Genomic DNA, 18,131 nt, shown 5'->3' with positions numbered 1-18,131 from the left:
TCCTGATATTGTTTTGAGTAAAATCCTGGAGCTGCTTCGTGAATAATGGAGCTGGTGCTCGGACACTGAAAGCACCCTGTGGTGATTTTACTGAGATGTGGGCACATCATCACAGCGACATTTAAAATTCCTTCACATGTTACATCTAAACAAATACTCATTCGTCATTTATTTAGTGTGACTGGATCAACAGAAACTAACTAGTGATACCAGTAATTCAAGCCACTGAGTTTGATGTACAACACGGGGAAACAGCAGTTGTGAAATACAGTACATTTTGAGGTACTTGCACATTTTTACACTGGCGTAGTTCCATTTTATGCTACTGGACGTTGTACTTCTGCTACACTACAATTAAGGAGGGACATATTGCACTTTTCAGTCCTCTACATAACTGTAAATTATGTAGTAACTAGTTACTTTGAAGACTTTCCATATGATCAATTTCAAAATATTATGCATCGTCAAAGATTTAAGTACCCAACAGTGTGTAACATATTTAAAATGATCAACCTGACAAACTCCCAGTGGTGGAAAGTAACTAAGTACATGTACTTAAGTACAAATTCGAGGTACTTGTACTTTACTGCACTATTTCCATGTTATGCTACTTTATACTTCTACTCCAATACATCTCAGAGGTAAATGTTGTACTTTTTACTACAATACATTTGTTGGAGTTACTTTTCAGATTACAGTTTTTCCTCCCCTTCCAGTGAAAACCATGCATCTCCAGATGTGTTCATTCTGAATGTTTGGTATTAACTGAAAGATGAAGTGTTGCTTTACATGTTGAGAAAGTTCTCCTACTTCTTAAGCTAAATAAAGTCTTTAAAAACCCTCTCGTCAGACACGTGGTTCTCACAGGACATCGATGCTACAAAGATTGAACTACCCGACAGTATATAAAGGAGTTAAAATAAGCACACGCAGCCTTAAATTCCTCACAGTTTGAAAATAGATGTTATATTAGAAGCAAAAGGATTTGATGGAGTACAACATACACATTTTGAAGTCTCTTCTGCAGTTAAACAGAACAGGGTGTGCTAATATTACGAAACTGAAGCATAACATTTCAAAATTATGTAAGAGATGCGATCAAGAAGGAAGTGTGGATTTTATGGGCATGATTAAGGGGTGGGGGGGGGGATTATTTTATTGCTGTATAATTCATATGACGGAAACCTTTTCACTTACCTGCATCCTCCCAAAAAACAACATCATCGTAACAATAAGCAGTTACAAGCGCAAAATAATATCACTCTCACCCATCACCTTTCCAGCTACAGTTCATCTTCTGGATCTTTAACCCAGGACACGTTGATAGAAAAGATGCTTGCTGGTGTGAAAGCTTGAAAGGTTGGGGGCCTGTGAGAGACAGATTGAATTGAAACAATAATAATAGTCAAAAAGGAAGCAGATGAAGCTGAGATATTCTAACTTTTAGTTTAAAGAAATTTAACACAAGCTGAGCGGTAGTGCTCATAATGACTGAATTTATCTTCATGTGTAAAATTGGTGGAATGCCCCTTTAAATCACCTTGTACTTCAACACTAGGTGTCAGCCTTATACACATCAACATGTTTCCTGCAGATACTGTGTCTCCTATCATACCACCAGGACAGACAGGTTGCCAGACACACCGCCGTGCATGCATGCCTATCTTTGACTTGACATGTTGACAGCTGCCTAACAGTCTCACATTTTCATATCCCCACCCATCTTGTTTTTCTTAACTCTATCTCTTTCTCATGACATGCCTCAACCTGCGCTCTCCGCCTCCTGAGATGCTAATTCCTGCGCCGTGATTTGCTGTTGTCTGTGGGGTACCGTGAGCCCACTGTACGATCTGATTGGCTTTGTGAGAGACCCTGCAGGTTTGAGGGGGAGCGGGCTTCCACTGTTACCACAAAGAGAAGTGAGAGACAGACTTAATGACAGAGGGCAAGCAACAACTCAGATGAAAGCCGCTGCAAAGAAGGAAGGAAAACACAGGCAGAGTAAGAAAAGAAAGAGCCATTATGAGATAGAAACATTTAAAGGAGAAAGAGAGACGTAACATCCCAGAGTGCCTCGTGGACCCTGCAAACAGGTAGGTGTTACATAGTGGAGCTGCTGCAAGGCAAACAACACAAGGGCTCTCTGCTGGTGTGTCTGGTTGGCTGACTTCTTAAAGTAAGCTGATGTCACTTTACTCTTTCATTACTACTTTTCACATAAACTTGTGAGGAAACATGTACAATCATGTGCGTGTGCATGTGTGTTGGTATGTAATCAGTATTTCCTCTGCTTCTGCTGTTTAGACATGAATAATCGCTCCATCGCCTGGTGGCTGAAACAGATCGGCCTGCCACAGTACACCAAGACACTCGAGAGGGAATATTATGGTCTGGAGGTATGTGTATATGCATATGCATGTGTCTAATATCTATCCTCTCTTTTGCTCTGTGCTTCAATCTTCATAACCCTAAATTTCTCTTTATTACTTTCTCACTCGCTCTATTTTCGTTTCTCTCCAGGGTCTGTTGAGCGTAACAGATGTAGAGCTGAAGGATGCAGGGGTAGAGGACGCAACGCACAGAGAAACCATCCTCGATCAACTTTTAAGACACCGACAGAGTCTGGACCCACTACTCTGGTGACACTCACTGGCCACATGCACACAGAAATATTCAAATAGTTATAAAAATGTTCTAATTACATGTTTATCAAGTGAAAACATATGTTATTGCATATAAGCCCTAAAAAGTGGTAACTCAAACCTACAAAACAAAAATGTTAATTGTTATTATATTGGTTATATTGGTACTGGTACATTATGTGAGTTTTAGTACATATACCACATCAATACTTATTTTGATGCCTTGATGTTGTTTTTAACAATAGCAGCAGCTAGCTATGGATGACAGCTGGTCCGTACATCACTTTGGTCGAGAATAAAATATCTCAACAACTATTGGATTGATTTCCATGATATTTGATACAGATATTCAGGTTCCCCACAATCTGAATTGTTATCATTTTAATGGTCCTCTGATATTTTCTGTAGCATCAGGTCAAAATTTGACTTTGTGAAATACTTTGGTTTATGACCAATCACCTGCAAATCAGTCTCAGCTGTAACTGAGATGGTGAACATAGTACATATTAGCATGTTATGCTGTCATTGTCAATTTTTTATTTAATTAACTAAATTTAAATCAACCCGGGTTCCACCTGCCCGCTGTGACACCCGTCGCTGGGGCTTGTGCTGACTGAACTGAACTCGGGTGGTCACTGGGGCTCCGTCTGACCGTGTGGAAGACAATGCAAATTTGTGGGTCGTTTTCTCATTTCTTTGGATTTAGTCCAATAAACAAACTAACGTTCTTAACGGACAGACATCCCTCAGTAGACGTTAGTGCCACAGGAAACACACAGATGGGTAAAGTAAGGTTGACGCCACACGAGGAGATTATAAGATAGCAATGTTATTTTGACCGGCTCTCGAATTTTGCGTATTCTTGCCCACTGACTGATACTGAGAATACTCTAAAACTTAGAATACAACAAATATGCCAAACTATTATAACTAAAATATAAAAACATAGGTTTACATACCATAGTAGGCTTTTATTTTATAACTGATGACTGTCAATTTAGATTGTATAGACCCAGTAGTAGAGGTGAAATACTGCCCCCTATTTATTTGGAGCAGGTGGCTCAGAACTACGCGTTGCTCCTTTAAAGTTCGATTCCCAGTCATATCAATAATTTGAGATTGATTACAGCCATGTCATCCAGTGCACACATATTTCATGTAAACATGCACAGACTCGTATAACTTAGCTTTAGGTTTAAGTGCAGACTGTACATTTTATAAATTCTTATTTATTTTTACAGCAGATTTGGTTTACATGCTTATCTTGAATTTTAGTTTATTGAAATTGTTATGTTCAAGTGTTCCTGTGTTATGAAACAAGCCTAAAAATACATGTTTTATCTTTGAATCATCCTTTCTAACTTGCAGAGAGAAAGTAGAGGTTAAAGTTATTCACGTTTATCGTTGACACTTTGTCCACGCCTGTAGACCAACATAACAGTGATATGGATCTTCTCTTCTTTAACTCTGAAAGACATCAAATACGCATATTTTACAAAACTTTCCTTTTAAAATGTCCCTTGTCCTCTCAGGTGTGCAAGTGGAGCGCAGGGTGAGCCGGAAGTACTCGCTGGGATCGTCTATGGATCTGGTGAGACCACTAAATTGCCGCTACATAGCATCACAAAACAGTAGAAGTCACCTGTAACACCTCCATCCCTTTTTTTAAAAGACAATGCAATCATCAGCTCCAGGACGCACACTATTTGGGTCTCTAACATTTCCTGCAGGTGAAGCCGAGGAAGGATCTGTTTCGTCAGAGTGTTCTGCCCCGCCTCCAGCGCGCTGATAAAAAACACCGCCTATCCGCTTCCTGCTCGCAGCTCCGCCCCCTGAACGAGGACAACACGATCAGTGAGGCTGAGCGCTGTCAGGACAGCAAACACAGGTAAGATGACCCACAATGGTGTGTGTGTGTGTGTGTGTGACTTTCTCCAGGTTCAGGTTTGGATAATAATTAACTAGTGTCTCATAAAATGTCAGAGTTTGTAAGGTTAAGTAGGTGTACTCCCTCGTCTATAAAACAGGCTGAAAAGACAATATGAATTAAATTCCTTTAAGGATTTAAAATAACAATATGATCTTTACTTTAATTACCAGGACAACAGCTGCTTTATGATGACTAACATAGCAAACAACACACCTTGGGACTTTGATATTTTGGTCACACACACCCCTCAGTCAGCGGTGAAGGACTGAGTGACAAAGGCCAGTGTGTGCGTGTGTGTGTTTGGAAGTTGTTCATCTTAAAGTCGATACCTTTAAAAAAGAGGAAGGTATAATATCTATAAAACAGGCTCCTTTTCAGCATTACAGGGCCAGTTCACCTGAATTACAAATATACATAATGTTTCCCTCCATCCCTAACGCTATTACACCATGAAAATAAGTTTTGGTTTTATGTGCTCTGGTTTTGAGATATCCAAAACTGAGATTTCTTCTGCCACCACAATAAAATGGGAATGAATTCAGTTTGTTCTGCTGAAAACACTGGACATTTACATTTCAAAACCTCAGCAGAAACTTTCCAGAAACAATGTTCCAGATCCAGTGCCTTCTTTTGTCTGACCGACACAGCAAAAACTAAAGATATTTGTTTGCTATGACAGGATAAAGAAAAGCAGCAGATATTCAAAATGTAGATGCTATCTGCTTTAAAAGAAAATGCACCAATTATTTTTCTGTCGATCATTTAATAAAATAGTTTTCCAGCTCTATGATAAGGAACTATATACACAAACATCGAAAAGTCTGTGGAATAAATTATATTTTCTTATAGCAGAGCTACTCAGCTGCACATGTACATTTTTACTGAACTCTTTATTGTGCAGCTGTAAAGTACTCAAGTTGTGACCAAGAGCAGAAAACCTGATCAGGACATCCCTACTCTGGCCCTAGACCTGTTCCAGATGTTGCCGTTGAATTAATTATGTCATTTTTCACTGCACATAAAACCCAAATGATCGTCATGTCTAGATAATATAAGGAGGTAAGTAAAAAAATACTGTATGTTTTTGTAATTTGGGTGAACCAACCCTTTAATCTTGTGGTAAAAGTTGTTTCCTTTCATACATAATTGAGTTATACAACTGGCAAGTAGTGTAGGAGTTTAAATGGAGGCTGGCTGTCAAGTTCAGGCACATCTCTCTGCTCACCAGTCATAAAGTGTTAAAAAGTTATTCATCTAAACATGTAGGGCTCAGGGGAAGTAGAGAGTCCCGGTCCTCGCACTGATTGGCTGAGACACGTTTGAAAATAAATGCACACATAAACGCACAACAGATAAATATTAATGCGCAGCCCCAAAATCACAGGTACAAGCAGCTAAAACTAGTTTCTTTTTTTTTTTTTACTTTACAATACATATATTTAAAGGCTGTTTTCTCAAAATTAGTTTTTTTTTCTCATACTGAGCCAGAAATCTCCACTGTAGTAGCACTTACATACCAAACTATAACGTTTCATTCCTTTCTATGTATTAATTATTATTATTAAATATGATTATTATTAATAAAGTCTGTTGTTGACAGTACTTTCAGATTTTTTGAGTGATACAAAGATATCAAAAACTCCCTACGTAAAGACCTTTGACTCTAAAATGTCAACACAATGAAACAATCATTCTGAACCTGGCTTTGTCCAATGTTCAGATTTATGTTCCGGAAGATTATGCAAATCATCACATATGTCATAAGCTAATGCCTCATTTGCATATTTAAAGATTTCAGAAAACTTGTAATACAAAATATTAGTGGTTTAATATACAAGTAGGCTAATCAACTGGGGAAGTTTCATAATGATATTATGTTTGTTTTTTTTATGTCACACCCTTGTATTGCTTCTGTTGTCATTTGGTGGTGATGGCCTAGTGGTCTAGGTGGTACGCCTTCCAAACAAACTAGAAGGTTGGGAGTTCGATACCAGGCTGCCACCATTGTACCCCTGAGCAAGGTACTTAACCCTGAGCTGCTCCAGGGAGGACTGTCCCTGTACTTAGCTCACTGTAAGTCACTCTGGATAAGAGCGTCTGCTAAATGACCTGTAATGTAATGTTGACTCAGTTGTGAGCTGGAAACAGCGCGTGTGTGGCAACCATTTTCAGTTTGTCCAATAAAACGTTAGTCATGTCACTGTTTGAAGAGAGTAAATCAGGACCATATGTGGGATTTAAGGGCCCACACCACTCTGTGCAGCTACCTACCATATGCTGACTGTAAGCCAGGTGATGTGTTAGCTCCTCTTGTGTCGGTATCCGAAGAATGCCAGGCAGATAGCGGTGTTTCAGCACCGGGGCCCGGGGCGGGGGGAGAAGGTAAGCTCGGGAGAACTTGTGGGAACTCGTCCGAAACTGCGCAGGGAGGAGGGCGAAGAGGAGACGGAGGAGGGGGGCTGCCTGGGAGGGACCGGCACGGAGACGGCTTGAACGATACTACTCCACAGCTGTTGTTTGTCGGTGTTAAATTGGACTAAAACCCGTGAAACGAGCAGTGAAGTTGACTGACAGGTAGGACCGTTGACCGTTGACGAATAGAAGGATTTTTGAAAAACGGTTAACTCCAAGTTACCGTTAATTAACGCGAGATCTTGGACGTTAGTCAAGACTGTGACCGTTTGTTTGACAGTTGATTTAACTTTTGGTGTGCAGTGCTTTGTAAACATTTATTTTCGGACACATGAAGCCGATCAAATATCACTTTGTGTGTGTGTGTGTGTGTGTGTGTGTTTTCAGGTTAACTTACTTCGGTTATTTGTTGTTTGCTAACTTACCTGTAGCAGTGAACGTCAGCTACCTGTTGCACAATCTTGACTCATAAAACGTAGCCAAAGAAACAGCAGACGAGACCAAATAAAAGTAAGCACAATAGTTATAGTATAGTAACGTTAACTATAAACGTAGAGGGAAACTAGTTGGCTTGTAATGTAATAGTTGAAACATAGCTAAATGTGGTGTCATGTTGCATTTCTCAATAGTGGCTCTGCAGCACATTGCACAGGTGTTTCTGTTGTGCTACCTGGGCCAACGCCCCTCAAACAGGATGTAGCACCCCATTACCTCATAACAAATCTTAAAGCTGTGATTTATTTATGTATTTATGTGTGTGTCCATCAGTGTTGAGGAATATTTAGGCTAATTGTGAACATGCAAGAACAGTTGTCTTTTTATTAGGTACACCCAGCTACACATAATCCAGTTTTACACAACAGACCGTCAATAAATGCAACTTCATGAAGGTTTTAATGTTGAGTTTTTATTTTAATTGTTTTACAGATGTGTCGAGTCAACATTTGTGGGGATTTTTTTTTATGCTGTAGTTTGTTTTGTTGAATTTTAAAATGTATTTTATCCACCCCATTTATATCAAGTAGGTGTTGACTAACTATTGGAGACACCAGTATAATGAGATGCATTAAATTATCATAATACATTTTACGATAGAAAATGGTAAATGAATAAAATAGTAACAAAATAATATTTGACCAGGAATAAATAGAATATAAAACATGCAAATTATTTAAAAACATTTTGGAGACTGGTGTCTGAGGGGTAGTGTAAGATGTCTTTGACTCATGACCTCAGCATTTCTAAAATCGGTGTGAAACCAGGGGGCTGGGTTATATTTCTAAATGAAGACAATAAGTTTAAGGAGTTTATATCAACAGCACCTCAAACTACAGCATCCAAAATAAGCATAAAGTGTAATCAACTCCTTTTCTAAAACAGATTCGAAACCTAAACATTTTAGCCTTAATGAAAGTAGGATTTATTTCAGGATATACATTTGACTGAATTAGTTTTTGCTGGGTGTACCTAATAAATTGGCACATTAGTGTACATTAAATGGAAATATCAAAGTGTGTTTCAGTGGATGTTAATAGTTGTATTCAGGGTCACACCCCATGCACAGCCCTACATGCTATCCCCGAACACACAATTTGTTCCACTTTGTTAACCCATGTTTACACACAGCGACAAGCGGGCATAGATTTGCTAATATGGGTAACAGTTCATGAGATGGCTGGGAGTTATCTAGTTGAGCCGCTGCTGTTAGTTCTCTGAGCTGTTCATCTGTTAGCCTTGTGTTTACAGAGGCAGGAAGGTGGAGGCTCGGGGAGGAAGGAAGAGGCAGGCTATTAAAAGTCCCTCAGTTTTTTGTGTGGTGTTAATGACAGATACAGACCTTGGCAGTAGCCTTTTGTCCATGTACTGTTCATGTTCAAAGAAAAATAACATGACACCGTCATCTGTGGTCCCCCGGGGTTGAGTTTAGTAGCTCCGAATCACCTTTTCTCACTTGTTTTTCAGCAAGAGGAGGAGTGTCAGCGCATACTTCAGCCAGCTGAAGGTAAGAGGTTAATCACACAGCCTTTCACTCGCTGCCTCTTCTTTGTACATATTTTCCATCATACCCTCACACATACTAAATGTGAGCACAGACAACTTGCATGAGTAACTGGTCACTGCTGCTGTGTGCATTGTAGGTGTTTGGTGGTCGGAGAGACATGGACTCATTGAAGAAGGAGCTGGAGGAGGAGCTGAAGCTCAGTACTGACGACCCGACGAGCCATGCATGGTACCACGGACCGCTGAGCCGAGAGGTGCTCAATGGACTCTACTATTCTCACTGTATTGACACTTAAACACATTTTTATACACATTAATTCAAAGAAAAAGATTGACTTAGTTGCGAAATGTGCTTTATTCATGTTCTTACTAAGAGTTGGATAAGAGGATCAACAGCAGCTGTTTATCTTAGCTTAGCATAAATACTGTAAACAGGGGGAAACAGCTAGCATGGCCTTGTCCAAAGGTAACAAAATCCACCTACCAGCTAAATAATACTTCTTGGACTCCGTCATCACCCTGAAATAGTCCAGCAGTTGTTATTTGTTTTGTTACGCTTCAGTTTTGTATGGATTAAACAAACAAAATATGTGTTGATTAGCAAACTTTAGACTGGCTGGTAGGTATATTTTGTTATCTTTGGTCAGAACCAGGCTAACCGTTTCCCTGTTTACAGTATTTATGCTAAGCTAAGCTAATCAGTTGGTGGCTCCAGTTTTACATACTCAGTTGTCAGTTTGTTAGGTACACATATCTAAACCTAATGCAGTCTAATACCACAGTCTTGCAATGAATCCTACCATCATGAAGGTTATAATGTTGACCAACTTGACCTGCTGACGTGTCCCCAGGCTGCAGAGTCTCTGTTTGAGAAGGATGGAGACTTCCTGGTCCGAGACTCGGGCTCTGCCCCCGGCAACTACGTTTTGAGCTGCTTTTGGAAGGACGGGCCCATGCACTTTAAGATCATACGAGTGATCCTTCGTCCCAAAAAGGTGTCTATGTTATGTTTGTCCATGTGCGGAAAGTAGGGGATAATTGTTTATTAGTTGATTTTCTGCTTTTTCTATGGCTGTTAATTTAATCTTTTTTGGTTTTGGTCGGGCAAAACAAGCAATTTTAAGCTTTTGTTTGTTTTTCCTACATTTTCTAAACTAAACGATTTAGTAAAAAAAAGAAGAAGAAAAAAGTGTGTAGCATGGCAGCTGTAGTCAGCTTTTATTCAGCGCGATTACGATGATGGACTCCAACGATAACCAAGAGTCAATACAAAAAACTCATCTAATATTTCAACCCATATCATAATCTACTTCTCCACTGTAGATCTGTATGTTCCAAACGCTACACACACACACACACACACACACACACACACACACACACACACACACACACACACACACACTTTAATAGTCATAAATAAGTGATCATTGTTTGGAATATACTGAGCATGAAGATCAATAGTGGAGAGGTGGCTTTTGCTGTTAGGGCCATTTAAGACATTTTTATGGACTTTTTTAAATAAGTTGTTACTTTCACTACTGTTAACTGATATAAATCTAATCATAAATATTGTGGGACGATCCCTTTTAAGGCTCTGCTTGATATATTATGCGTGTCCCTCCATCTGTGTGACAGGGCTACTCTCGGGAGCTGTTCCAGTTTGAGGAGGACCGCTTTGACAATGTACCCGCTTTGATCCGATTCTATGTGGGTGGGCGTCGGCCCATCTCCCAGGCCTCAGGCGCTGTGATTTTTCACCCAATCACACGGACCCTTCCTCTGCGTGTCATCATCGACCGACATGCGGAGCCCACAAGCGGCGGCAGCAGCAGTAGAGGTGCAGCGAGAGAAAAACACAGTGAAGCCAACAAAAGGCGCAGCTTCAGCTCTGCACACAACGAAACACTGCAGCTCATCAATCCGCTGCTAAGGTGGGAGGAAGTCTCTTGAAATGTAGTCCAGTCTATAGTGCTCAAAACACAGGTACACAAATAGATTAAAAAGAATTATGCGTTGCAGGAGTGGAAGTCAGCCCGCTAACTTGGAGAACGTTGGACGCAGGCCTTCACTTCAGTCTGCACAATCAGACAGCAACCTACAAACTGGTACATTACACATGCATGTGTCTCCGCTAAAGTCCACTGGATGCAGCTCTGTCAATCCGACCACTTGTGCTGCCATGCAGCAGAGCGTCTCGCTTGCAGCTCATATGGGACTCTTCTTTCCAATCTTCCATTTTCACACACCAGGTTTATTTTTAGTCAGAGCTATATTTATAATTTATCAGAATGTTTATGTAACTCACCCGTTTGAATTATATTAAAGCTTAAAGTTGTACATAATTAAGGCTGTGAGTGACAGTTGGGTGCTACCCGTCAGTTCTGCTGCATCACCTCGGGTCCACAGACGATCCAGTAGGCACTGCCGAAATGGCCGGAGCTGGAGCCACCCACTTTGAGCTTCACCTTGGCTCTTTAGAAACCTCTCGGTGACGTCACAGAGACTCTGTCCATGTTTTTTACAGTCTATGCCCAAAAAGCATCCAGTGGACATTTGTGGAAACCATCAGAACCCATTGTGTTGTTTATCTTTTAACTCTTTGCCGTCACTCTTCCTAATCCAGGGGTTCAACAGAACACTCAGCCGGAGGGCATCGGCCCCACGCCCATCTCCCCGGTGTTTCGCACAGGCAGCGAGCCCCTGCTGAGCCCCCGACCACGACACACACGCCCTGCCTTTCCAGGTGACGTGCACACGTAATACAGCTACACTTCAGACAGAAAGCCTATTTAAAAAGAATACATCTACAAATGTTTGTCCTGTTGACACCAGAGCAGCATGCATAATGTGAGATAACTGAAGGGAAACAGCTTGAGGGCTCCTTTCACAAGGTGTAGTGTGTTTGCTGGCACACACCCTGTTTGTATTGGTTCAGGCATAATTCCTAAATGTATCCCCGTCCCAACACAAAAGTATTTCTACCTCGTCAGGAAAATGACAGAGAGAACGAGTGAGATTCAGAGAGGGCACACGAGAGTGGGCAAGCAGCAGCTTATTTAAAAGTAGTTATTTTCTAAAAAAGAACTGACATGGCAGTTTAAGAGTTCAAGTTCCGTAGCAGCACCTCCTGCAAATATGGAGTCTTCAAATGACAGGCGCATAACTCCGTCCTCCGTCACTGCAGGTGGTGGTGTAACTTTGCGAGGTTCAGATGGACAGCTGCACACGAGAGCTCCTCCTAAACCTCTCAGGGTCTCTGTTCTCTTCCCCAACGCCATCCCTCCCCCACCCACAGTCCGGAACGTTGACCCCTCTTCTTTCTACGATGAGCTGGTCGTCCAGGTAAAGAACTTTTTATTTGTTCTATTTTTAGGGAATTAGTCCTTTACAGTAAATCCTCCATGGAGAGTTTATGGCTGTTGTGTCCAGGTGCCACAGTCCCAACAGAAAGGCCATGTGGACCGACTGCGCGCAGAGGAGAAGTGGCAGAGCCGCGCCCGCCTCACAGAGACTTCCTTTGGCTTTCTGGAGGCACAGAAGAGCGAAGAATCACAGCTGCCGTTGCTGCCGCAAAAGAAGACGGCAGGGGAAGTGGAGGACTGGCATTTTGAAAAGCCACATGTTTGTATAAATATTCCTTTTTTTGGTTTAGTGTTCACATTTGCTTCTGTTATAGGTACAGTATATCTCAAAAGTGAGTACACCCTTTAGATTTTTGCAAATATTCTGTTATATCCTTTCAGGGGATAACATTATCCTACTGAAACTTTGATATAACTTAAAGTAGTCAGTGTGCTGCTTGAATAACAGTATAGATTTATTGTCCTTTGAAAATTACTCAGTACACAGCTGTTAATGTCTAAACAGCTGGCAACAAAAGTGAGTACACCCCATAGTGAACATGTCCTAATTGTGCCCAATGATGTTGTTTTCCCGCCCTGGTGTCATGTGACTCGTTAGTGTTACAAGGATTCAGGTGTAAATGATAAGCAGGGCTGTTAAATTTGGTGTTTTGGGCACAATTCTCTCTGAATGCTGGACAACATGGCACCTCATGGCAAGGAACTCTCTGAGCGGCTGAAAAAAAGGATTATTGCGCTTCACAAAGATGGCCTTGGCTATAAGAAGATTGCCAACACCATGAAAATGAGTTGCAGCACAGTGGCTAAGATCATACAGCGGTTTTCCAGGACAGGTTCCACTCGGAACAGGCCTCGCCAGGGTCGACCAAAGAAGTTGAGTCCACGTGCTCAGCGTCATATCCAGAGGTTGGTTTCCAAAAATAGACGTGCGAGTGCTTCCAGCATTGCTGCAGAGGTTGCAGAAGTGGGATGTCAGCCTGTCAGTGCCCAGACCATACGCCGCACACTGCATCAAATCGGTTTGTATGGCCGTCGCCCCAGACAGAAGCCCCTTCTGAAACCGATGCATAAGAAAGCCCGCAAACAGTTTGCTGAAGACAATGAATCCAAGAACATGAGTTACTGGAACCATGTCCTGTGGTCTGATGAGACCAAAATAAACCTGTTTGGGTCAGATGGTGTCCGGCGTGTGTGGCGGCACCCTGGTGAGGAGTACCAAGACAAATGTGTTTTGCCTACAGTCAAGCATGGTGGTGGCAGCATCATGGTCTGGGGCTGCATGAGTGCTGCCGGCACTGGGGAGCTGCATTTCATTGAGGGACACATGAATTCCAATATATACTGTGACATCCTGCAGCAGAGCATGATCCCCTCTCTTCGGAAACTGGGCCGTAGGGCAGTTTTCCAACATGATAATGACCCTAAACACACCTCCAAGATGACAACGGCCTTGCTGAAGAAGCTGAAGGTTAAGGTGATGGACTGGCCAAGTATGTCTCCAGACCTAAACCCAATTGAGCACATGTGGGGCATCCTCAAGAGGAAGGTGGAGGAGTGCAAGGTGTCCAACATCCGTGCGCTCCGTGATGTCGTCGTGGAGGAGTGGAAGAAGATTCCAGAAGCAACCTGTGCAGCTCTGGTGAATTCCATGCCCAGGAGGGTTAAAGCAGTGCTAGATAACAATGGTGGTCACACAAAATATTGATACTTTGGACACAATTTAGACATGTTCACTATGGGGTGTACTCACTTTTGTTGCCAGCTGTTTAGACATTAACAGCTGTGTACTGAGTAATTTTCAAAGGACAATAAATCTATACTGTTATTCAAGCAGCACACTGACTACTTTAAGTTATATCAAAGTTTCAGTAGGATAATGTTATCCCCTGAAAGGATATAACAGAATATTTGCAAAAATCTAAAGGGTGTACTCACTTTTGAGATATACTGTATATATGAAGGTGACGTAATGTTTTAAAGGCCGGCTTTCTTTGGGTTTATTCTAGAGAGAATCTATCCTCATGTTGTTGACGTGTGACGTGTCCATTTGCAGAGTGCTTTACAAATATAGCACTAACAGCTTCAGAATACATTCAGTAATGAACAACTCTGAAATAAAGTAAAGATTGTACTCCAACAGTATTTGAGTTGTGTACTAACGTAATATCCTTCATTCTACATCACAGGTGGAGTCAGTGTCGTGTTTCCAGTTGGACAAGTTTGAGTCGCTGCTCTTGCCGGAGAACAACCGACCTCTAGAGCCCGGCGTCCTCATGGCGCTCAAAGAGCACTTCAACCGCGCAAGCGCCGACACCACCGCTCTGCACATGCTCAGTGTCGACTGCCAGGTAGCTCTCAACCGTCTTACTTCAAAATCAATACATGCTTCACCTGATAAATGCAAAGCAAAACAAAATCAAATGTTCAAATCAATGCAAATAATAATCACATCTATCATATTCTATTTATATATCGTGTGTGTGTGTGTGTGTGTGTGTGTGTGTGTGTGTGTGTGTGTGTGTGTGTGTGTGTGTGTGTGTGTGTGTGTGTGTGTGTGTGTGTGTGTGTGTGTGTGTGTGTGTGTGTGTGAGTGTGTGAGAGCGAGGAGTTTTTACTTCACTTCCCAAATCTCCCTTTTCAGTAGCTTGATAAATATGTGCATTGGTTTATGATCTGATGTTTGGATAATCATGTATCATTTGTCCTTGTTGTGGTGCTGCAGGTTGCACGCATCGTTGGGGTGACCGAGGAGCAGAAGACGAGTATGGGAGTGGGATCAGGGCTGGAGCTCGTCACTTTGCCACATGGACACCAGTTAAGACAGGATTTGTTAGAAAGGTAAATGCTGGATGATTTTTTTTTCTGTACAATAAATGAACATAAATATATATATTGCCAAGCAGACCATGACTCTAAACCGCCTCTGTGTTAACTCCCGCTCCAGGGTGACACAGAGACTCACAAGGTGAAAACAAAACCAACGTCGCTGTCGCGGCTGATAATCAGGATGCTTAGCATGTAAACATAACTCAGAAGATTTCAAACATCATCTTAAACAAGTTACTGGCGTCTCAGCATGGTCTCACACAAAGGATCTGATCGGAACGCACCCAGCCTTTATATAACCTCCCCTTCTCTAAACTCCTCCCCTGTGCACAGATGAATCTCACACACACACACACACACACACACACACACACACACTCACAAGTTCAAGTTTGAGATTTTGAACAGATAGATAAGAAAATTGGTTCACCCACATAAAAAACACATTTCCTCTATTATATCTAGCAATGCTGATATTCTTTATTTAATTTGTCCAGGTATCTCTGGTCGCTAACTTCACTACAAACAATGCACGTGAAGGTAGTTTTGTCCTTGACAGTGACATCTTTATATTGTTTTGGGGTAAGCTCTGTTTGGGTAGCTGGATAGGTGAAGTGAGAAAACTGCCCCCCACCTGCTGACTTACTCAATCTTCTGCCCACTCACACCTCTAATCCATCCTTCATTTGTTTTAGGCATCATCTAATAGCAATGGGAGTCGCAGTGGACATCCTGGGCTGCACAGGAACTGTGAGCCAGAGGGCAACCGTTTTACATAAATTAATCTTATTGGCTCAGGCCCTGAAAGAACACGCCCACAACCTCTACTCCTTCTCAGCCGTGATGAAGGCTCTGGAGATGCCTCAGGTGGGGAAATTATGACAAATATGTGCAAACTAAGCTTAAGTGGATAAAGTTTTCCAACAATCTTGATAATGTGCGTGCAGATAATGCGACTGGAGATGACGTGGCGAGCGCTGAGGAGGAACCACACAGAGACTGCAGTTTTATTTGAGAAGAAACTCAAACCCTTCATGAACTTGCTCAACGACGGAGACGGTGAGCTGTGGAGTTTGAGACGCAATCCATTACATTCGTTTAGCAGATGCTTTTATCGAATGCAACGTGTCAGAGTGCAGCTAAAAGTGTGCTGCAGTGCTGTTTAATAGGATGGAAGCAAGTGCTGGTATCGACTGTTGAAGTGTAGAAGGAATTTAAATAGGAGCTGCTGCAGTCAGATTGTTTGTCTCCAATTTAAAATCACACAGGGAGAGAAAAGCCGCGGAGGAAATTGATCCTCTAATCGCACAATTTATCAGACTTCATGCTGGCTCCCTCTGGACAAAAGACTTTGTTCAACTTCTTTCTGATTCTGTGTCCAGAAAAACACTTTAATGGGTAAAATCAGCACTCTTGTCCTTTTTTAATTGTGTGAAGCTGTGCTGTATAAATAGCACTCTTAAAGTAGTGAATGTATTGCATTGAGTCATGTGTGTTCATGTTTTCCTGTAGACTCCGTAGTCCACGGTCCCATAGCCGTGCCACACCTGGTTCCTCTACTGATGGCGATGGAGGGCGACGACCCGGTGGAGAACAGTGAGCGAGGCTGTCAGCTTCTCTACGATGTCCTCCAATCAGCTCGCAGTGCCGCGCTGCATGCACAAGATTATCAGCAGCACGCACGCACTCTGCTCACAGGTACACGCATACAGTAATGTCCTAAATCTCTTTCTTAAGTCCAAATTCTCTTAACAGACTGGTAAAATATTTGAGAATGAAACCTAAGAGTAAAAAGATTTCCTAACAATTGCTGATTTGTATTATTTGCCATGCCAAAAATAAATTAATAAATTCATTCAGATGAAGGAACGTTATTCTTAAACCAAACGAGTGGAGAGAGGCAGACTTTCTGTACATCACTTGTACAACAGGTCTGGACCACTTGTGAGTTTTGTTTGTGCTGAAGAGAAAAGTATTTCAAAGTACAAGAAAATAGTTTGATCCAAACTAAATTCTCTTAAATCTCAACTCATACGTGCCGCTTAATAACTAATCTCATCTTAATCTATTCATGAGCGGTTCTCGCTGTTGTTTGGCAGCGTAAACATACTTTCTCAGAAAGTACAAAAGTATTTAGTTTATTGTACTCAAAGAAAACAGCGTACATTGTTAAATTAATGTGAAATGACATAATTTGTGGTTTCTGATCTGATGTTCTGTCACATTGTTTCAACAGGAAGCTGGAAACCAGTCCCTGAGCTGCTGGAGGCTTTCCGGACAGAGTTCGCCCTGCGGCTGTTCTGGGGTCAGTCGGGGGCAGCAGCCGACAGAGAGGAGCGCTACGAGAAGTTTGACAAGATTCTTTGTGTCCTCTCAGATAAACTGGAACCCGTGGAGCTCACCCCTCAACTACCTGACCCTCTAACCTGAGCCACAGGAGTGAAAGGTGGAGTCAGCACTTTCTCCACTAGAAGAAAGATGAAATGTTTTCAGTTTAGCCTCGGCGAGTTGCGGTAGCCAAGGCACAGAGATCCCACAGACATAAATAAAAGGTTATTTTTGAGACGTGAGAGACTTTGAAGCTCGTCAAGTGACGACATAACTTATACAATAATGAATTATGTCTGGAATACATGACCCCTGGCAGTCCTTCACTGTGAAACGGGCTGTGTGGGATTCAGGAAATCTGGAATCGTTTACCCAAAAACTAGAATCTCTGTTTACAAATGTGCATTTCTGATACTCAGACACTGTTTTATTAATCCACACCACTCGTTTAATACTTGAGATTCCAAAGAACCAACATGATTAAACCTGATTTAGTTCCCTTTGTATATTACCTGCTGCTGTGAGGGACCACACGGGAAACGGTTTTTCATTTCAGTGTTTCTAAAGCAATAAATGTATTTGTCTAATTTGTTTGCATGAACTTCATAAATGACACTGTACAGAAAC

The 18,131-nt window shown here is 41.7% G+C and overlaps 1 protein-coding gene across 3 annotated transcripts; it reads left to right on the top strand.

Moving 5' to 3' along the window:
* The first annotated feature begins 4,209 nt into the window (after nucleotides 1-4,209).
* On the top strand, nucleotides 4,210-18,128 carry sh2d3a (SH2 domain containing 3A). Of its 3 annotated transcripts, XM_029433304.1 has the most exons (16): nucleotides 4,210-4,233; nucleotides 4,373-4,530; nucleotides 8,947-8,986; nucleotides 9,123-9,239; nucleotides 9,837-9,980; nucleotides 10,624-10,919; nucleotides 11,008-11,093; nucleotides 11,612-11,731; nucleotides 12,173-12,330; nucleotides 12,418-12,609; nucleotides 14,537-14,698; nucleotides 15,073-15,188; nucleotides 15,872-16,043; nucleotides 16,124-16,235; nucleotides 16,689-16,874; nucleotides 17,413-18,128. In XM_029433304.1, exons 1-16 carry the CDS (start codon nucleotides 4,225-4,227, stop codon nucleotides 17,604-17,606), a joined length of 2,262 nt encoding a protein of 753 aa, XP_029289164.1. In that variant the 5' UTR covers nucleotides 4,210-4,224; the 3' UTR covers nucleotides 17,607-18,128. The 3 variants fall into 3 exon arrangements, with proteins under 3 accessions (XP_029289164.1, XP_029289171.1, XP_029289179.1); XM_029433311.1 differs by lacking the exons at nucleotides 4,210-4,233; nucleotides 4,373-4,530 and adding an exon at nucleotides 6,911-7,146; XM_029433319.1 differs by lacking the exons at nucleotides 4,210-4,233; nucleotides 4,373-4,530 and adding an exon at nucleotides 7,363-7,494.
* Nucleotides 18,129-18,131: the final 3 nt, after the last annotated feature.

Source organism: Cottoperca gobio, chromosome 1 (assembly GCF_900634415.1).
Source record: "Cottoperca gobio chromosome 1, fCotGob3.1, whole genome shotgun sequence".
In the NCBI taxonomy this organism is placed as follows: domain Eukaryota; kingdom Metazoa; phylum Chordata; class Actinopteri; order Perciformes; family Bovichtidae; genus Cottoperca; species Cottoperca gobio.
Note: the sequence above shows the minus strand (reverse complement) of the source record. Positions and strands in the feature narration are given on the sequence as shown.

What these genes read in the sequence shown, in the direction of transcription:
- sh2d3a (XM_029433304.1), top strand. An exon ending in ACGGACCGCTGAGCCGAGAG is followed by an intron (nt 9,240 to 9,836) that starts GTGCTCAATGGA and finishes ACGTGTCCCCAG; the next exon opens with GCTGCAGAGTCTCTGTTTGA. An exon ending in ACGATGAGCTGGTCGTCCAG is followed by an intron (nt 12,331 to 12,417) that starts GTAAAGAACTTT and finishes TGTTGTGTCCAG; the next exon opens with GTGCCACAGTCCCAACAGAA.